General features: G+C 43.1%; 1 protein-coding gene across 1 annotated transcript in view; it reads left to right on the top strand.

Annotated features, from left to right (window-relative positions):
* LOC138078705 (putative tetratricopeptide repeat protein 41) overlaps positions 1 to 22,206 on the top strand; it is a 72,157-nt gene that overhangs the window by 21,412 nt on the left and 28,539 nt on the right. The window contains 4 exon segments of the mRNA XM_068971480.1: positions 5,266 to 5,464; positions 6,625 to 6,803; positions 16,165 to 16,304; positions 21,952 to 22,123. Coding sequence (XP_068827581.1) covers positions 5,266 to 5,464; positions 6,625 to 6,803; positions 16,165 to 16,304; positions 21,952 to 22,123 — 690 coding nt within the window.

Raw genomic sequence — 22,206 nt, 5'->3', positions numbered from 1 at the left:
CAGCAGCCCAAGCCTATGCTGTTGGCTTTTCAGAGTCATCTGGAGCCCAGCTCCTTCCCTGTCCCTGATCTGTTACGCTGGTTTACATTCTCAAGGTTACCTCATGTTCGTGACTACTGGACATAATATGGCTGCTGGAGCTCCAGCCATCATATTTCAAGCAATAGGAAGGACAGGGGCTGGTGTGGGAGAAGGGCTTGCATTTCCTTTTAAGGAGTTTTCCTAGAAGTTTTCCACCAACATTTTCACTTAAGTCTCTTTGACCCAGGACTTCTTCATTTGGCCATAGCTAGTTACATGGGGTCGCAAAGAGTCGGACACAACTGAGCGACTAAGCACAGCACAGTTACAGGGGAATCTGGGGATAGAAGTTTCAGCTGGGTGTATTGCTCCCCTAAACCAAAGTGGGAATCTGTCACTAAGAAAGATGAGGGAAATGGATTTGGGGTAGGAATAAGCAGTCTCTGCCTTAGTTCTGAAATCAAATTCTTATCCCTTCCTGAAAAGAACTGCAGATCTGAATCAGAGAAACAGCAATCACAGAACCTTACCTGGAGTCAGAGCACTCTCTGGGCATCACTCACACAGGGGACCTCACGTCTCAGGACTTTAAAACCCTTTAAATGACAGCCTCTGGCAAGATTCTAAGCTTAAATTTCTTTTTCAGTTTACTGTGTTCTCTTTTACTTTTTTTTTTTTTTTTAATCACATGAATCCTTTTTATTTTTCCCCTCCCACATTGACATCATTCCTACCATCTCTTAAGTTACATAACACAGAGAAGAGCAGGGTGAGGAATGAGGATGTTCTTGGATGTAGCGTTAGCTCTTCTATTCACTCCATTTTATGATGGTTTACAAGGCTCTCAATCTCTCCATTTGACCAAGAACAGTAACATTCTTGGAGGTCTAGGGACTGAAGGGTCATGGTGTTACTGGTAAAATTGTGGGTTCATGCTATACTCCTTCCCTGTAAGATGAGCCCCAAAATAAAGCACTGCTGGCACTATTCACTGTGGTTAAAACTGCAAGTTTTCTTGCTTCAGAATCAGGCTGAGAATGCTAGTGTTTGTTAGAAGCACCAGGAATTGTAGTTTCAATAATTCAGTTCCATGCAGCTTTGGCATAAGAAGCAAGCCCATTCCTAAAGGATGAAAAATATCCCAAAGCCTGGGGCTACAGCATTTGTCTGCTGTGATATTTTGGTGAAGGGCTACATTTTAATATCTTTTGTCCAGATGTCATGTCAGTCATTTTGAGGCAAACTGGTCTCTTAGGCACATATACCTGCAGGCTGCTTTTGTTTGAAATTAATACTCTGCCTCTTATTGGGTGGTACTTGTGGCTAATTCTGCCCATGAGTTGTAAGTGCTGACTGGCCATGTTCAAGATGGCGACTGCTCCATCCATCCTGGGGTGAGGAGATCCACCTGGATTTGGGGTTCCAGCCAACATGTGATGGACATGGTTAATCTTTGCTCTTTTAAGCCACTGAGACTTGGGGGGTTGTTCATCCACACAGTGAAATCTAGCCTCAGCTGTGTCAGACTCTTTGTGAATGCATGAACTATACAGCCCACCAGGCTCCTCTGTCCATGGGATTTTCCAGGCAAGAATCCTGAAACGAGTTGCCATTTCCTTCTCTGGGGGATCTTCTGGACCCAGTTGAACCTGTGTCTCTCAGGTCTCCTGAATTGGCAGGCAGATTCTTTACCACTGTGCCACCTGGGAGGCCCGTAAGAGACAACAGCACTATGTAAATGTCATCCAGTTAGTCTGTCTGTGAAAACTACACTGAACTTTGTAACACAGATGATCCCATGGTCAAGCCATTCCTCACATCCCACATGTAATTGGAGGAGCACTGGCATAAAGTCAGAAGGTTTGAATCCTTCTACATTTAGGAGTGTCAATGAAAAATTAATCAGTCTATCTGAGAAAGAATTGAAAAATTTTATTCAAGTCAAATTTGAGGATTAAAACCCAGAAAGAGCATCTCAGAAGACTCTGAGAACTGTTCCACCTGTTCAGTTCAGTTCAGTCACTCAGTCCTATCTGACTCTTTGTGATCCCATGGACTGTAGCACACCTGACTTCCCAGTCCATCACCAGGCACAGTTATATAAGTGTTTTGAAACAGAGTGTTATACATCAAATGATGTATTTTTTTAAAATTAGAGTATAATTTCTTTACAATCTGAAGCTCCAATATTTTGGCCACTTGATGGGAGGAAGTGACTCATTGGAAAAGACCCTGATGGTGGGAAAGGTTGAAGGCAAGAGGAGAAGGGGATGTCAGAGGATGAGATGGTTGTGTGGCATCACTGACTTAATGGACATGAGTTTGAGCAAGCTCAAGGAGATGGTGAAGGAGAGGGAAGCCTGGCGTGCTGCAGTGCATGGGGCCATAAAGAGTTGGACACGACTGAACTGCTGTACAACAAAATGAATCAGCTATACATATGCATATATCCCTTCCCTCTTGAACGTCCCTCCCACCCACCCCCGTCCCACCTCTGTAGGTCATCGCAGAGCACTGAGCTGAGCTCCCTGTGTTGTGGAGCAGCTTCCCACTAGCTGTCTGTTTCACACATGGTAATGTGTATACGGGCTGCCCAGGATGGGCTTCCCAAGTGGCTCAGTGGTAAAAAACCACCTGCCAATGCTGGAGACGCAGGAGATGCGGGTTCAGTCCTTCGGTCAGGCAGATCCTCTAGAGGAGTGAACGGCAATCCACTCTAGTATTCTTGCCTGTTAAATCTCGTGGACAGAGGAACCTGGCGGGCTTCAGTTGATAGGGTCACGGAGAGTCGGACACAACTGAGCGACTGAGCACAGGCATGAGTGTGTATGTTAGCATGTCAGTGCTACTCTCCCAATTCGTCCCGCCATCCACTTCCCCCACTGTGTCTACATGTCTGCTCTGTACATCTGTATCTCTCTTCCTGCCCTGCAAATAGGCTCATCCGTATCATTTTTCTAGATTCCACATATATGCGTGAATGGGTGCTGCGCTAAGTTGCTTCAGCCGTGTCCAACTCTTTGCAATCCTGTGGCCCATAGCCTATCAGGCTCCTCTGTCCATGGGATTCTCCAGGCAAGAATATTGGAGTGGTATCAAATGACATATTATTGACAGTTTACATAATCCAGATCTAAGCACCATTGTGGTGGGCCGTGTGACCCCTTTACAAAATCAAGAAGGAATGTTATCTTTTAAGGAGTTGTCTGGTTGATGCCAGGAGAATGTTGCTGTTTATGGTTGAGCAGTTTTCCTGCCGATGGGGGAGGTCTGGTGGGTGCATAATGCAGACACACTATGCACAGAGCAGGGAGAGAGGAGGCCTGAGGGTAGAGAACTTTTGTGTTTAAATTTTCCTTGTCTTGCCATAAAATATGAATTTTATTTCACCCAGATCATTTGCTGACCAGGGACAAGCCACTTGGTCTCTCTGATTTCAAACAGGTTTTGTTTATTATATGGGGATTGTATTAGCAAGGGTTGTCTCTCTTTCTTTTTTTTTGCCATGCTTCACAGCATGCGGGATCTTCACTCCCTGATCAGGGATCGAATCTGTGTGCCCTGCAGTGGAAGCACAGAGTCTTAACCACTGAACCATGAGGGAAGTCCCTAGCCAGGGCTCTCCAGAGAAACAGCACCAACAGGAGATAGATAGATAGATAGAGTTATAGAAAGAGATTTGTTAGGAAGGCTTGGCTCATGGTATTATGGAGGCTGAGAACTCCTGTTATCTGTCGTCTACAAGCTAGAGGCCCAGGAAAGCCCCCGGTACATACAGTTGGAGTCCAAGTCCAAAGGCCTGAGAACCAGAGGAGTCAGTGGTATAAGTCCTGGTCAGGGAATAAAGGTCTGGGAACCAGCACTGCTGAGATCTGAGGGCAGGAGATATTCTAGAGAGAGCAAATCGTGCAGGCCCACATCCCAGTTGCTTTGGTGTGAAGACTGGCAATCTTTTTTATTCAGTCTACTGATTCAAACACTAATCTCTTCCAGAAACACCCTCACAGTACAAACCCAGAGATAAAGTTTCACCAGCTATCTGGACTCCCCTTCGCCCTGTCAGTGAACATGTAAAATTCACCAGCACAGGGGTTTCCACATCCTCCTCAAGAGATTATTTTGTAAAAGAGTAAAATAAAATGCAGCGTTTGATAGGAAAACACTTTGCACACTTTATGCATTGCGTTTAACACTCCAAATCTTGGACTCAGGGTGGCATTTGTCCTAGTTTTCATTTTCTCTCATTCTCCACGCCACTTTCCCAATTTCCTACCCACAAAAATGCCTTTTCCACACCCTGTGCAGGCGGGGAGTCATCTTCCAGGGGTCTTTTAAGCATCACACATGCCATCTAGGCACATCAGCACATTTTAGACCAGCTAGCATGGCATCTCTCCAAGTGGGCAGAAGACCTAGAATTCATTTCAGAAGAAATGCAGGATGATAACTTGAACAATGGGCTTCTTTTTTTGGTTATATTTCTTTTGAAGAGCTGGGCTTGGTGTGTCATCCAGCTGTATGTCTCATTTATCTTGCAGGAAAAAGTGTCAAGCAGAAAATTAAAAATACTTCTGCTTCAGTTTTCAAGGCTATATATCACCAAGACTGAACTAAACAAAACCCTTTTGTTTTTGAGAAGCTTGTTTATGGGGGAGGGGGGGGTATGGTCTATTGGAACCCTTTCTCTTTGGAGACTCAGTATCATAATCTTGACTCAAACATCCAATTTGCAATTAATTTGCTTGGCTACCCCTTGCCCTATGTGAGCTGCAGGCAGGAGATTAACTTCTCCAAAAATGCATACCCTCTAATATTTCAAAGTGCTCATTTAAGCAGTAACCATGGTGTACATTTAAAACTGCAAAGTAGGTTACAAATATTTCCTTGGGGGAGGGGGAAGACTCAACATGAAAAGTCAACATGCTCACAGAGTTTCTCAAAATCTAGGTCAGTGATCATAACTGTAACTAATTCTTTGGTAAATTCTTAATTGCCTTATAAGAGGATACATTTGTGATGTTTCAGTTTTTCTTTTTCCAGATACTTTGACTTTTATTGTCTGAATATGGCCACTGAACTGTTACCTGTTTGCTGTAGTGTTTTCACAGTCTTAAAAAGTCAGATGCATTCTACCGTAACTGATTTTTATGTTGTTAAAAAAATTGAAGTATAGTTGATTTACTTCATAAATAATGTGTTAATTTCTGCTGTACAGCAGAGTGACTGTAACTGATTTGTGAATAGGTGTCATCACTCCCGTCAGAGAGAGCAGTCCATATAGCTTCCAGGACCCAATGAATCACAAGAAAACACATTTCCACCGAATCTTGGTCAGATACTTCCAAAGGCAAACTGATTTCTGGAGAGTGTATCAGGAGCTTCCCTGGCACTTGAAGATGAGCGGCTGCTGGGAGGATCTGAGCAGCTTTCTCTCGAGTCCCAGGTGAGTCTCGTTGTTTTGATGTTACATTTGGCAGATTTCACTCGTCGTTTTGCTAAAGGTACGGAGAAGGCAATGACAACCCACTCCAGTACTCTTGCCTGGAAAACCCCATGGGCCGAGGAGCCTGGTGGGCTGCAGTCCATGGGGTCGCGAAGAGTCGGACATGACTGAGCTACTTCACTTTCACTTTTCACTCCCATGCATTGGAGAAGGAAATGGCAACCCACTCCAGTACTCTTTTTTTTTTTTTTTTACTTTATTTTACTTTACAATACTGTATTGGTTTTGCCATACATTGACATGACTCCATCACAGGTGTACATGAATCCCAGGGACGGGGGAGCCTGGTGGGCTGCCGTCTATGGGGTCGCACAGAGTTGGACACGACTGAAGTGACTAAGCAGCAGCAGCAGCACTAAGGTACTATGATGCCCTTGAGCAAGACACAGCCATTCACATACGTTCATTCAACACCAGTTCATTCATTCGGATGGGACCATCATTTGACCTACTTCTATGGCCTATGGATCCCTGGGGTTGCCCCATCTGGCTCTGCAGAGGGTTCTTTTCCTCTCTCAACTCCCCTGGATTCCCCTCAAAGTTAAGAGGCTTCCAAGGAGAGGAGGACCTGGAGTTGAGCAAGGATGAAGCCTAGACCGTGCTCTCCTGCTGGGCCCTCCTGCCTCCTTCCCTTGTTTCTTTCCTTCTCTTCCCCTCCACCCCGCTTCCTTCCCTCCCTCCCCTTTCTCCTTGTCATTCATTCAGCAGACATCTCTCACTGACCCCTGCTGTCTCCCAGACTGTTTCAGGCCCTGGGAATTCAGGAGTGAAGGAGCTATGGCTCTCCTTCTAGAAGGGAAGGTGTGGAGCCAGAGACTTGCTATCCATGGTGGGAAAGGCTTCACACAGACCTAGGTGAGCTCAGAAGAGGGAGGGGCGGCTCTGCTGGCAGATTCAGGGAGCCTGGCTTGAGGAGGGGCCAGAGGACTGGCATTGGCTTCAGCTGGTGAATAGTGATAGGCTCATGTTTATCTGGTGACCTACTAAAGTCATATTAGTGAAGAAGTTTACAGAGAGGCTAATGGGATGTGGTAAACAGAACAGCTGCCTTCAAGGCATGAAATACTAAAACAACTTCCACTAATACGTTGTGTTACAAGTATCACCGACTTTATAACGAAGACCCAAAGCCCGAGCTTCTGGACAAGGCTGCACCTCATCCACTACTGGAATGTATTATCAGAAATGGGATATGATGCTACTGAAGCCTACTTGCTCACAGCAGCCAAGATCAAAGCAGATCAGTGCCAGAAAATGAAGAAGAGATGTACGCTCTCAGGTACAGTGAATACCAATGTCTCCATGGTCCGTTCTGCTGGGCTATAGTGTGGCCCAGGGTTACTGTTCTGTTTTCACACATCATTCTGATCAATTCACCAGACCTCGGAGCCTTCTCCCCACCACTTAAACCCACAGTTCTGAAGATAGGCAGTGTTAGTATGAAATTTGAAATGGCTCCTTTTTGTCATCTTGTGGTGGCTGTTTCTCCAAGCATTAGTCGTATTCTTTCTACTTTCTCATGGCTTCAGCCACACCCCGACACCTTCCTTTTTTATCTGTGTTTGGAGTTTTGACCTTTTGTAGTATCAGGGTCCATGCCCCATTTCCCGAGAGCTGCTAATAATTTTGTTGCTTGACCAATGGCTTTCCTGAATGACCTGCAAATTAAAGAGATGCAAAGCCTAAATTGTTTCAGATTGACCTGCCTCAAGCTTGCCCTTTATTCTGTAGTCCCTCTGTCTACTGATGTTACCACTAATCCCTCCATCTCTCAGTGCTGGAAACATGTAGTTGCTGTCAAGTGTGGCCTCAGTCCACACTGGGACAGTTCTTCTTTGACTTTCTGTCTATTGACTTCTGTTTAGACAACACTTTGGTTAATTTTCTTCTTTTTTTATTTTGCTCTCCACAGTAGGCTGCTGTTGTCTCTCTCTCTCTCTCTCTCACTCTTTCTCATCCTTTATTTCCTGGCTTATTAAACAGTAATAACCTTCATTCATCCTTTCAGCAAATAGTAACTGTGTGCCTTCCCTGGGACATGGGCTCACAGGGCACTGCTGACATAGCAGCGAACAAGGCAAACTAGTTCAGAATGAGTTCAAAAGAACTAATCCCTGCTCTAAAAAAACCCCGTGGGGTGTATCATCTAGTGATCATAAGAACAAATTTTGAGCATTTCTCATATGCCAGGCTATAAGTTTAATATATTGTATGTATTATTTTAATTCTTATAAGACCTTTATAATACTATTAATATTTTTCTTGAAGTTAAGGGAACTGAGCCTTAGAGAGAGTGAGGTAGGTCTCAGATAGCTAGGAATGGATTGGGGAGTTGCGTGCATGCCTGCTAAATCGCTTCAGCCATGTCTGACTCTGTGTGACCCCATGGACTGTAGCCTGCCAGGCTCCTCAGTGGGTGGGATTCTCCAGGCAAGAATACTGGAGTGGGTTGCCATGCCCTCCTCTAGGGAATCTTCTCAACCCAAGGATCAAACCTGCGGCTCCTGCATTGCAGGTGGAATCCTTACCCCTGAGCACCAGGATTGGGGCGATACTCTTATCCTTTTTTGTCCTTAGACATCCAGATTTTATTCTTAGGACCATGTATGATTTATATAATTTTGAAATTTGTCTGATCCACTCATCCTCCATGTGGAAGGTAAATAGGCTGCTTATACTTTTGACCCCGACCTGCCTCTGGTAGGTTCCTTACAAAGTGAGAGTTTTCTAAGAGTGCACAGTGGCTTTAATTTGATTGGGAATGGAAGACATCTCTCCTGCCTCCACCAGGCTGTCGGTCCATTAAGGAGCGCCAGCCCGGCTTCTTCGTTATTCCTCCCTTTCGCGTGGTTTGGCTCCCCCTGGTGGCTGCGACGAGAACAAGACACCTGATTTCTTGGGTTGGTGGAACGATGTGCAGTCCTGAGTTTGGGACTCGCTTCTTGGCTGATGCTTCCTGGTCCCGCTACCCCACGGCACTGGCTGGGAAAGCTGCATCTCTGATTGATAGGCTGGAAGAGAGGTCTTTGACTCAAAAAGACAACTTTTATAGTCAGGTCAGTTTTTATAGGTTCTCTTCGGCATGATGGACAGGGAGGCCTGGCGTGCTTGCGATTCATGGGGTCGCAAAGAGTCGGACACGACTGAGCGACTGAACTGAACTGAATTGAACTTCGACATGATACTTTCGGTTTTGGCTGGAGTCCTGAGTCACATCAAAGTGAAGAAAACCCGTTTCTGGCTGCCGTCACATTTTTGCACAGTGCCAAAGGCGAGAAGACACGGCAGAAGGATGAGTCCCAGCCTGGCTCCATCTTGACCACTAGATGGCTGGATGCCCTGCAGGTGGTGGCTGTGGTAGGGTGAGGAGAGTCATCATGTTTTTAAATTTAAGGGGCGGGTTTTAGGGCAAAGGGTAAATGCATTACATTACTGGATCTTGTCAGAAGTTTGTAGTAAATGGGAGAACATCAGCTTTTCAAGACTAATGTGTGAAGCTTTGCCCTTGATACCTTCAGAATCTCTAAATATTTTGTGGGCCAAAATAGCTCTACAGAAAAATTTAAAGTATAAAAGATACAATTTGCTATGGCCATAGAAAATATGAAATATCTAAGAATAAATTTAATAAGAAATCTGCAAATCTTTATTTTTATAAAAAAGCTTCAGAATTACAGAAAATAAGATTTCAGTCTGTAGGGAGCTATACCATATTCTAGGATAGGACAACTAACTCAGTGTTATAAAGCTATCATCAATTCTTCCTCAATTGATTTATAGACAGAAGATGTGTGAGTGTGTGCACGCTCAGTCATGTCCGACTCTTTGCGACCCTGTGGACTGTAGCCCACCAAGCTCCTCTATCCTTGGGATTTTCCAGGCAAGAATACTGGAATGGCCATTTCCTCCTCCAGGGGATCTTCCTGACTCAGGCATATAGACATAAGATGATTTTATCTAAAATCCTAATGGGATGAAGTCATTTCTGAATTTTCAAAATGATTCCACAGTTTTTGGAGAAAGAATATACAAGAATAAGAGCTTAAAATAATGAGGGCAATTTGAATGTCAAGTTATTTAAACATATTATGAAGCAATAATAGTTTTTAAAATACTACTGGGAGCAAAATTAGCTCAGTGGAACAAAATAGAAAGCTCAGATTCAGTTGCAGATGTGAAAAATATAGTAAATGATTGAAGCTTTTCAAATTAGATGGATTATGGAATAAATAGTGCTGTGATAATGATACACTATTTGGTAAAAAGTTGTTATCTGAAACATTGCACCAAAAACTCCAGGAGGATTAGAATTAAATATAAGAAAGTGAGGTTTTATATTAAGAAAACTATACACTATAAGAAAATGTAGATGAGTCTAAGCAAGAAAGCAAAAGGGTAACTCATGAAAGAGAAGATAATTGATAAATCTGCCAACATAAGCACATGAAGTTTCTATGTGTAAAATAACACAAATCAACTCTGAGAAAAGCAGAAATACAACTACAAGTGCTAACTGGGAAAAATATTTGTAACATATACAACAGGCAAAGGATTAATGTTTCTAATATGTAAAAATGCTTTTAAAAGCAATAAGAAAATAATGAACACTTCAATAAAATACAGAAAATCATGAACAGGTCATCCAAAGAATGTTTTCAGTCCTTGTCTGACTTGACTTGTTAGCATCCGTGGACACTTTTGACCTGGCCCTCCTCTAGTAAACATTCTAGTCTTGGTTTTATTGGTAATATATCCCCTGGTTCGTCTTCCATCTCTCTGGCTGCAGCTTTTCTATTTCTTTTGTTAGTCCCTCCTCTTCTTCCTGGCTCCCAACTGTTAGAATTCCTTAAAGCTCTTTTCCTCTCATCGTTGTTTTCACCAAAGGAATATTATCTGTGTCCATGGCTTTCGTGATTGTTCATATGCATGTGAGTCACAGATTTACTTGCCCAGCCACGCTTATCCTCTGAGTCCCAAATCCATCTATCTAGCTACCTACTTAATTCCACTTGGCTGATGCCTTCAAAGCTCCTCAAACCCAACACATCTAAAACTGAACTCATCTCTCCAAAACAGGATCTGTTCCAGGGGCTGTCTCTCAATTTGTCACGTTGGAGTAATCCTTGATACTTACCTCTCCTTTTCCTCTCCCCACATGCATTTTATTACTGAGTCCTGGCGTTTCTTATTCCTAAATGTTTCTCAAACATGTCCACCTCTACCACCACTGCCTTTCTCTAAGCTGTCAGGAATCCTGCTCACAATTGTGATTCGAATATGCATTTAAGTTTCCTTTCATGGCTTGACACTTCATTTCTTTCTAATGCTGAATAATATTCCAGAGTACAAATGTACCACGGTTTACCTGTTCACTTATTGAAGGACAAATATTTGCTCTAAACATTTGCATGCAAGTTTTTAAATCAGTTGTATAAATACCTAGAAACATGATTGCTGGATTGCATGATAAGACTGTGTTTACCTTTGTAAGAAACTAACTGCCAGACTCACTAGCAATGAATGAGTTTCTGCTTTTCTGTATCCTTGCTAGTATTTGGTATGTCAATTTTTAAATTTTAGACATTCTAATAAGTATGTGGTGATACCTTCCATTGTTGTTTTAATTTGCAATTACCTAATGACAGTGTTCGGAGAAGGCAATGGCACCCCACTCCAGTACTCTTGCCTGGCAAATCCCATGGACGGAGGAGCCTGGTAGGCTGCAGTCTATGGGGTCGCTAGAGTTGGACACGACTGAGCAACTTCACTCTCACTTTTCACTTTCATGCATTGAAGAAGGAAATGGCAACCCACTCCAGTGTTCTTGCCTGGAGAATCCCAGGGATGGGGAAGCCTGGTGGGCTGCCGTCTATGGGGTTGCACAGAGTTGGACATGACTGAAGCAACTTAGCAGCAGCAGCAGCAGCAGCAATGACAATGTTGAACATCTTTACATGTCTTATTGTTGAGTTTGAGTGTTTTGTATATTTTGGATAGAAATCTTTTATCAGATACATATTTTATTAAAACATATATTTTATCCACAAATATGTGGCTTGTTTTTTCAGTCTCTTAATTGTACTTTTCACAGAGAAGTTTTAAATTTTAATAAAGTCTAACAATGTTTTTTCATGAATTGTGCTTTTGATATTGTGTTTAAGGTCATCACCAAATCCAAGGTCACATAGCTTTTCTTCAGCATTTCCTTCTAAATGTTTCCTAATATTTCATTTTATATTTAGGTCTGTTATCCATTTTGAGTAATTTTTGGTGAAAAGTGTAATGTCTGTGTCTAGATTAATTTCTTTTTACACATGGATGTTCAAACTTTCCAGCACCATTTGTTGATTAAATTATCTCTATTGAAATGTTTCTGCTCCTTTGTCAAAAGTTGGTTGGACATCTATAGAAGATTTTTAATGGGATTGCATTGAATCTATTGGTCAAATATCTTAACAGTGTTGAGTATTCCAGTCCATCAACATGGTATATCTGTTTTTCTCTCAGTTGTGTCCGACTCTTTGCAACCCCCTGGACTGTAGCCTACCAGGCTCCTCCGTCCATGGGATTTTCCAGCCAAGAGTACTGGAATGGATTGCCATTTCCTTCTCCAGGGGATCTTCCCAACCCAGGGATCGAACCTGGGTCTCCTGCACTGCAGGCAGACACTTTACTGTCTGAGCCACCAGGGAAGCCCAAATGAAAGTGAAAGTTGCTTAGTCCTGTCCACCTCTTTGTGACTCCATGGACTATACCGTCCAGGGAGTTCTCCAGGCCAGAATACTGGAGTGAGTAGCTTTTTCCCTTCTCCAGGTCATCGTCCCAACCCAGGAATCAAACTGGAGTCTCCTGCATTGCAGGCAGATTCTTTACCGACTGAGCTATTAGGGAAGCTGCATCTATTTATTTAGATTTTCTTTAATATCTTTCATCAGAATTTAGTAGTATTATGCATATATATCATATACATATTTTGTTAGATTTATACCTAAGTACTTCATTTTTGGTGTGCTATTATGTTTTAAATGTCTAATTCCAGTTGTTCATTGCTGTTTCATAAGAGAGCAATGACTTTTGAATATTAACCTTGTATCCTATAACCTTGCTATAATTGCTTTCTAGTTCCAGAAGTTTTTTTAAATAACAACTAAGTATGGATGTGAGAGTTGGACTGTGAAGAAAGCTGAGCGCTGAAGAATTGATGCTTTTGAACTGTGGTGTTGGAGAAGACTCTTGAGAGTCCCTTGGACTGCAAGGAGATCCAACCAGTCCATTCTAAAGGAGATCAGTCCTGGGTGTTCTTTGGAAGGACTGATGCTAAAGCTAAAACTTCAGTACTTTGGCCACCTCATGTGAAGAGTTGACTCATTGGAAAAGACCCTGATGCTGGGAGGGATTGGGGGCAGGAGGAGAAGGGGACGACAGAGGATGAGATGGCTGGATGGCATCACCGACTCGATGGATGTGAGTTTGAGTGAACTCCAGGAGTTGGTGATGGACAGGGAGGCCTGGCCTGCTGCGATTCACGGGGTCGCAAAGAGCTGGACACGACTGAGCGACTGAACTGAACTGACTGAAGTATTAACTTATTTCTTGTTGTTTTCTTTTTTTAAATTGGAGGATAGTTACAATATTGTGTTGGTTTCTGCTATACATCAACAGGAATCAGCCATGAGTATAAATATGTCCCCTCCCTCTTGAATCTCCCTCCCACCTCCCACCCTGTTCCACACCTCTCAGTTGTCACAAAACACCAGGTTTGTGTTTCTTGCGTCATACAGCAAATTCCCACTGGCTGTCTATTTTAATATAGTAATGTATATGTTTCGGGAGCATTTAAATTTATTTTTTGGGTTTTTCTACATGGATAATCATATCATTTGTAAAGAAAGACTTTTATTTCTTCCTTCCCAACGTGTATATCTTGTATTTCCTTTTCCTGTCTTACTGCACTAGCTGGGACTCTCAGGATGAGGTTGAAGTTAGAGGGGTCATGTTAACCTCAGGTCTACAATGGGATCACTCTAGTGAGCCTTGGTCACTATCACCTCTCCCTTGGCCTGTTGTAACAGTCTCCTAACTGGTCTTCCTACTTCCATTTTTTGTTTTTTATTGGAATATAATTCCTTTACAATGTTGTTAGTCTCTGCAGTGATGAGAATCAGCTATTTATATACTTACATCCCCTCCCCCTCAGACCTCCCAACCCCCTCATCCCTACTTTCACTGTTGTTCCTACAAAATCAATTGTCTTCATAGTCGTCAAGATGAGTTTTTAGGAACATAAACCAGATCATGTCACATGGCAGATTAAGAAAATTCCACTGGCCTGCTGTTAAACTTATACTAAAATCTAAATACCTCACTTTAGCCTACACTGCCTGGTACAGCCTGGCCCCCACATGCCTGGGTAGCATCATTTTGTATGATTCTTCCCCTGGGCCTCAGGATGCCAGCCTCCTTGGCCTTCTTTCTGTCCTTCAAGTACATTCTGCCTTTGGGCCTTGGCATCAGCTGTTCCCTCTGCCTGGAATGTTCCTCCCACTCACTGTAGTGCCGGTTCTTTCTGGTTCTTTAGACCTCAGCCGCAGGGTCACGTCTCAGGGTGGCCTTCTAGTTGAGCGTTGTATATGGTCATTCTCTGTTAGCGTGTTTTAATTCTTGGCATAACTATCACAGCTGCCAGAGTTTGCCTTGTTTCCTTTTTCAATCCTGGATCTCTGTTCCCCTCTCCCCTGACTCTCACCCTTTCAGCTGCTGGAATAGCAGCTCCTGGAGAGTAGGGCTCTCCTCTCTCCTGTTCACTGCTGTGTCTCCAGTGCCTGGAATAGCACCAAGCATGATGGAGATGCTGAATAGTCGCTTAGTGGTGGACACCCTCCTTCCCAACCCGAGCTCCTGATGGGAATCTGGACTCAGTAACCCCCTGGAATGTGTGAGAGCCCCACTTGTGGGCAGGGTCTCATCCCTTAGTTGTGTCCACACTACTCTCTTCTTTTTTTTTCCTGTTTTAAAAATGGTCTTATTTTAGTGGATGGAGGCAGGTGATTTATAACTTTCTTTTTTATTGACCATGCTGGGTCCTTGTTGCCGCACGGCTTTGCTCTAGTTTTGGTGAGCAGGGGCCGCGCCCTAGTTGCAGTGCGTGCCTCCTCCTTGAAGCGGCTTCTCTTGTTGCAGAGCACTGGCTCTGGAGCACAGGCTCGGTAGTTGTGGCTCCCAGGCTCCGTTGCTCCGTGACATGTGGGATTTTCCCAGATCAGGGGTCAGACCCATGTCTGCTGCACTGGCAGGTGGATTCTCTACCCCTGAGCAAGTCTCCAGGGAAGCCCCCACACTGCCCTTTTCTGTCTGCTCTGAACAGCTACTTCTGGTTCTTAGGGTTCCCCCGTCTCTTAGCTCGACCCCTCAGTTCTCTTACCCACCTCAGGCTGCTTTGCTCAGACGACCACCGCAGACAGGCGTCTTGGACTCTGGCCCTCAGCACTCTTTCTCCCCTGGTCCTGTTTAGTTTTGCTCCCCAGCCTGAGGTACCAGAGCTGTGGTTCAGAGGCTCCTGGAGGCCTCCCAATGCTGAGGCCTACACCCGTGTCTGCTGTGCTTGGTGTTCAGAGCCTGGAATGATGCCTGACACGTTGATGCTCACTGAACATTTATTCTGTGCATGAATGAGGATCCACCAAAAAGTTGGCAGAAAGAAAGCAAGAGGATACCCAAGGTCTGGGTGGCCAACAGTTTGTCCAGAGGAACAGATGAGGAATAAGCATATATTTGTTTTAGCCTCTCCTTTGGGGTTGGCCCGTCCCAGGTCTTGGGAGTGTACTATTCACTGACTGTTTAATAAAAGATCTGTTTGCAAAAAAGAATTTATTTGTTCCAGACACATTAAGCACACCAGTTTGAAATGTAACAAATGGACAAATGTAGCATTTATATACTGGCACATTTGGAAAGAGAATTTCTGAAAATGATGACTCTGTGCTACCATGTATGTGAGTCTTCAAGTTCAAAATTCTGTATTTTTTTCATTTGTATATGATATGGTATGGAATAGGAAATGGCAACCCACCAGTATTCTTGCCTAGAAAGTTCCATGGACAGAGGAGCCTGGCAGCCTACAGTCCAGGAGGTCACAAAAGGGTTAGACACGACACGTGCGTGCACACACACACACACACACACACACACACACACACACGTATGCTCCCTATTTTGTTCTTGTAGCATTTTGTTCTTTCTGCTAAAGCCAGTAATTCAAGACATTTGCAACAGAGGGCAGAATTGTGTAAGAAATTTAAATGCCTTTTATTTATTGCCCGAAAATCACTCCCAAATACAAATGACAACAACATACGGATTGAGCTATAGAAATACTCTTTTTTGACTGCTTGGTTTTCAAAATTTACTAATGGAAGTTAGTCAAAGGCCTTGACTTGTTTTTGATGCGGTAGTTTAAGATACTCAGTAATATATGTAAACCTTAATATTAATAAAAGCAGGTGTGCTGATCCTTTGAGAGAGAAACAGTGAAATAGAGATAAGTATTTAATGTTTAACTCTTTTATCAAGATTAAATGATAGGCACTCTTTGTTCCTCTCCAAATATTCTTTAGGATTATTGACTTTTCTTTCCATTCTAGTGTTGGAATGCAGGCTTTTTAAGGTTACTGCTGCTAACAAATGCAGATTAATATTCTTTATTGCAAGATTTCTGAAGCTTCTGGGCAAGACCAGGGAAGCAGAAGAGTTATTCTTGAGCATTGAGAACATGTTACTGCAGGTAAATTGGGAAATAATTTTTTAAATCCGCAATTGTTATTCAATTTATTTTAGATATTTTCAGGTATCATTTACCTTTGTTCATTTACAATTTCATCCAGAAAGAGAGGAACTAATGAATAATAAATAATCATTACTTATGTTGGTCAGTGAGGAATCTTTGATTTTAATCCGTGCCCCAAACTGTGTATTAGTGATGACAAGCAATAAGTAGATGGGAGGTATGATTGAATGAATGAATACCAATAGGTGTCATTTTGGAGGAGAAGAGGAATGTTAAAAAACAAGGGGTAAAGTGAGTAGTGGATTGAAATAAACTAATAAAATACTAGTTAAAGAGTTGGTTATACTTTTCAGAAAGATGTTGGGGAAGGTTGATTATCTTGTTCCTATTATTGATTTACATTTCCCAAAACAGAAACTTTTGGGCTTGTTGAATACAATGAAACTTTCACTCATAACCTAAAACTATAACTGTTCTTAGGATGACATTTAATGGCCCTTTAAAAACTATTTACCAATTGTAGTAATTTTTGGACCAAGGGTAGTATAACCCAAGACAAAGCTATTTTTGCTCGAAAACAAAGGCCTTCACCTTCTCATAAAGGTCTGTTTGTGTCCCATCAACACACATCTTTCTAAAAGGAATTCCATTTAAAGAGACGTGTAAGACCCTAGATCTGCAAGTCCCTTTATTACAGAGGCTATGCTTATTTATCTTCCTTGCTGTATTACAACCTCTTCAGTGCTTAGTAAATGTGACAAATGAATCAATGAGCCAACTTGAATTTGCAATACTTTGTGTCCTTAGAAGGTAGCATTGGAGTAGTGCAGGAGCCTGGGCTATTTACAGACTGACCCAAATTTAAAGTGCTTTGGCACTTAATGCTGTGCAACTTTGGCAAGAATGTGAACCTCTGACTCAGAGTTCTTCATTGTTGAGGGTTCTGAGATCTGTCTCAAGAGCTGTTAACAGGGTGAAGTGAGCAGGTGCACAAAGCGCTTCGCACAATGTGTGCTCATAATGAGGTCTTAAGCTCTGTTTATTACTATCCCTGGGTTAAAAAGTAACTGAGGCCTAGGTTACAGACAATGCGTTTGATTTGAGCTATCTCGGCCTCTCGTGCATTTTGACAGAGTAGAGTCCAGTGATTCTCTGATATCTTATGATTATGGAATTCCCCCTGTACCAAATGTTTTTCCTCATGAGGTCCAAGTTTTCATCCCTGACGTGTCTTCTTGGAAAGCACCAACTATGTTACTAGGTCATAACTGGGGGCCTGATTTCAGTCATTCTCTCAGTCAGTCACTTATTCATTCATTCACTCAGTCACTCACTCACCCACTCACTCATTTTCTCACTCAGTCCTCCATTTACTCATTCATCCAGCCATTGCCTTACTTATTCACTGAGCCATTTGCTAATTCATCCACTCACTCATTCATTCACTCGCTCATTCCCTCATTCATTCAGTCATCTATCGACTTAGCCATTCATTTATTTACTCACTCATTCTCTCACTTGGCCATTCATTTATTCATTCACCTAGTCACTCAGACATCCACTCACCAAACCTTCACTGAGGGTCTTGCCCAGCTCTGTGCTGGGAGTTGGGGTGATAGCAGCAGGTGAGGCAGACACAGTTTCTACCCTCATAGAGCTCCTAGTCTAGCTAGAAGTCACTGCCAGCATTTCCATCAGTTATGAAGCGTAACCTATGGAGTAGGTGGGGTGAAGGGAGGCGGTGGCTGCTCAGGAAGTGTGACAAAGAGACTTTCAGAGAGGTTTCCCACTTCAGAGCACTCCTTTCGGAGGCATCAATCTTATGATTTTATTCTCAAAATATTTTTGCAACAGTTCTTTAGGACTAACTACCACGGAGACTAAAAAAAATTATTTTTAGGCTCTGAAGGCATTTCCAAAAGAGAAGTTCTAAAACTATTTTTGGCAATAACAACTTCTTTGAAACATGTGCTGAATATTTTTGAGGGGAAAGAGCTTGTTATTTGTGCTATATACATTCTGTACCACACCACTTTTGTAATTTCTTTCCATTAGGTTATTTTAAAATTTTGATGCAGGGGTTTTCACCTGGGAGACAGTTTTGTTTCTGAATGAAGACTGGCGATGTTAAAGACATTTTTGGTTGTCACAACCTGGGAGGGGCGGTTGCTAATGGCATCTAGTGAGCAGAGGCCAGGGATGCTCTATACGTTCTACACTGCCCAGACCAGCCCTGCCCCTGCCCCTGACCCCACCCAGAGCAAAGTATTATATGGCACAGAAATCAGTCGTGCTGAAGCTGAGAAACCCTGATTTAAAGTAGTAAGTATGCTTACTAAAAAACTAAGTCTCATGCTCCTCTCTTTAGCACTTAACAGTAGGTCCCCTGGGCCACAGGAAAACTAAAGGATGCTTGTGTGACGGGGCCTCTGTTTGTGCATCAGAGGCCCACTTGTTAAGAAAAAGTGCAGAGCAGGGCTTTGGAGACAGGCCAGTCTGTGTTGGACACCCTTGTTCTCCTGTTTGCCAGTCATGTGAACTCAGGTGATTGATGTAACCTCATTGAGCCTCAGCTTCCCTGCCTGTAAGAGAGAAGTAATAATCCCCGTTTCCTAGGGCTTCTGTAAATATCCACTGAAGTCATGTATGGTGAGAGTTTCGCTTGGTCAGGGCTCCATAGGTGGAAGCCAGTACAGACCATGGCCCAAGAATGCTTCACAATCACTGTGCAGATCAACAAATGTTTACTGAATACCCACAAACCATAAGGCTCAGTTCTTGGGCCACGGGGTCTCTGCCCTCAAGAAGCAGATGGTCTGGAGCAAGAGGGAAATAAAAGACATGTCTTCATAAAGAAGATGCTGACAGTATATAGCTGCATTTGACCAATTAGTATTCCTGGCAATGTGGTCAGGGAGAAAGGACCACCCTGGCCTGGTGATGGGTTGGAAGCTGTCATCCTCCCTGGGCTAGGGGTTCTGCCCCACTCAGACTGATTGAAAACATGGCCATGACATGGGGAGAAACCAAGGAAACCCTGAGGATCTGAGTCTGGTTGATGGACTTGGGGGAATTCAGAGAGGAACCTGGTTTTGGAGGGATGATGATGAATTTTTAATATTTACACTGCTGAGTCTGCAGTTCAGGTAAGATATCCAGGTGGAGTGTCAAGCCAGCTGGGAAATGCAGGATTGGAAATCTGGAAAGAGACTGGAGAGATGTCTACATACATGTGGATGCTGAAACCGCAAGAGGAAACAGGATCTCTGATTGACAGTAGGAATTCGTTATCGGGAAATTACCCTTAAAAGGAGCAAAGGGAAAGAATCTGTATAGGAGTGAGATATTGGAAGAGAATCAGGACAGCCTAGTTCCCCCAAATCAAAGCGGGAGTGGCTAATAGCATCAGTTGTTGCTTAGAGGTCTGGACAAAGGAGGACTGAAAGAAGGACCCTGGGCCTGGTGATTGACAGTCAGTGGTAACCCCTGAGACAGAAGGGGGGTGTAGTGGGAAGAGCCAATCTGCAGAGCTTAAGAGGTGAATGTGTGATAATGAAATGGGAATGTGCATGTATTGATACCCGTTTGAGAAGTGTCAGTAAAAGATGAACAATCAGGATATTACCAGGTTCAAGTTAGGTTTGATCCAGGATATATCTATTTGTGTGGAGCAGGAAATGACCCAGGGAGAGGGGTGGATTGGAGATGCTGGTGGGGACGTGGTGAGGAGACATGACTCCCAAGAGCTAGGGAAGGAGCAAGCCCTTGGTAAGGAGGTTGGGTATCCCTTCCTCTGGACTAGACAGGAAGGAAGAAAATGGGTGAAAGCACTGCTAATTTTAAATTAAAAAGAAAAGGGAAATGAGGCATACCAGAGACGGTAATTTCCCAATATCTGGTCCCCCTTTCATTGTAAGTTATGTCCCCACCCTCCTCATCAAACGACTGGAAAGAAGACTACATCTTCCATCATCCGTTGAAGCAAGATACGAGTACCTGCCTAAGTTTTGGCTGATAGGATTTAAATCGAGGTGCTGAGGATAACTTCTGAGAAGTCTCCATGAAGTGAAGGGTGTGCCTTCCCTTTCCTCTTTTCTCCTTGCTGCTGTTTGGATTGTGGATGTGATGGCTGGAGATGGAGCAGCCATTTTAGACCAAGAGGCATCCTTGGGAATGGAGGTCAGGCAAGGTCAAACAGTGAGATAAGAGAAACCATGTCTCTGACATTATGGTGTGTCATCCACTTCCTGATGGTTGCACTAGAGAGAAATCAAGCCACTGTTAATATGGGTTTTCTGTTACTTGTACCCAGTCATAATCTTAATCAATATCTGAGGGCAATCTTTCAGAGTAGTTTTGATCTCAGTAAAGTCAGCATGCAGGCCATCTTGAAGTGGAGGATGGACAGTGTGAGCGCTAGGGCTGAGATCTAGGATAGCTGCTGAGAAGGGGGGCTTTTTGAAAGATAGCCATGAGGGAATGTAAAAGACTACAGGTCCAAGTGCCCATGGACACCACACCACTCCCAGCTGCCTTCAGGACTGAGGTCATCATTTCAGAGTAGCTATAACCTGTTTGCAGAACACTTACTGGAAAGCTCTGGGTCAAGCTGCAGAAGGTAACTTTCAGTAGGTGCAGGAGAGCAGAAAGAATTCCCATGATGGAGACAGGCTCAGTCAGTCAGTACATTTCAGTACAGCACGAAGTATTACATAACCATTGATAATGGTACAGCTGTCTGTTTGAATAGGGCCTATTAATTGCCAAACATATTCACAGATACTCTTGTTAATATTGTTTTCTGAAATGATATATTAATAATAGGATAACTCATCACTAGCTCTCTTTTAAAAGATTATAACCAACTAGTATATTCTTCTATATTGATAAGGTTTTGATAGAGATGTGATTTAAGGTAATGAAGTTTAAGTATCCCTGAAATAAACATGCTAAACCAGGAAAGAGAATTGAAGTTCAGTCTTTAAGCAAAAATGTATCAAACATGAAGTTAGCAGGGACTTCCCTAGTGGTCCAGTGGTTAAGAATCCACCTTGCAATGCAGGGGATGTGGGTTTGATTCCCGATCAAGAAGGTAAGATTCCACTTGCCCAGAGCAACTAAGACCATGCACCACAACTAGAGTCCATGTGCTGCAATGAAAGACTCTACATGCCGCAACTATGATCCAATTCAGAAAAAAAAAAAAAACCCAAAACATAAACAAACAAAAACACCCAAACCAAACAAAACCCCATAAAGTTAGCAGATCTCTGGTCACAATTGAATTCAAGAGTCACACAGATGGTGATTTTAGGTGTTCGATTGGATTTTAAACACCTCCTCCGTGAGCTTTAATAGATGTGAGACATCAGCACGTTATTCTCACCTTCAAAAAAAATTACCATTAACTAACAACTTGTGGAAACATGTCCCAAAGATTAGTTTTGGTTTGCAGTGTCTCCCCATAAACGTGTGACTGTAACAATCATTCTGTAAGTATTTAAAATTCCCTGAGACCTGCTGTGAAGCGTGCCATCTTTTGCGAGTTCATTATGCAATGAGCTTTCTCCAGCGGGTATCTGGTGGCTGTGCCTGGTCTAATGCTGTGTCCCCTCATGAGTGTGTTCTCTTTCCTTATGTGTAGAGTCAGTCCATGACCACAATGCTTCCCAGAGTACAGAATGCTATTGGGGAGCTCTGTCTGGAAATAGGGATGACTCAGGAAGGCTTCCAGTATTTCCAGAAAGCATGGTTCAACCTGATGGAATTTTCATCCAGAAATTTAAAAGACAACCAGGACTTGGTGAAGCAAAAAGGTAAGGTGGGCACATGGAGAGGGCATCACTTCTTGTGGTTCAGAGTCAGACTCCTGGGCTCTTACCAACCATGAAGACAGGGA

This window comes from Capricornis sumatraensis, chromosome 4, assembly GCF_032405125.1.
Source record: "Capricornis sumatraensis isolate serow.1 chromosome 4, serow.2, whole genome shotgun sequence".
Classification (NCBI taxonomy): Eukaryota; Metazoa; Chordata; class Mammalia; order Artiodactyla; family Bovidae; genus Capricornis; species Capricornis sumatraensis.
Note: the sequence above shows the minus strand (reverse complement) of the source record. Positions and strands in the feature narration are given on the sequence as shown.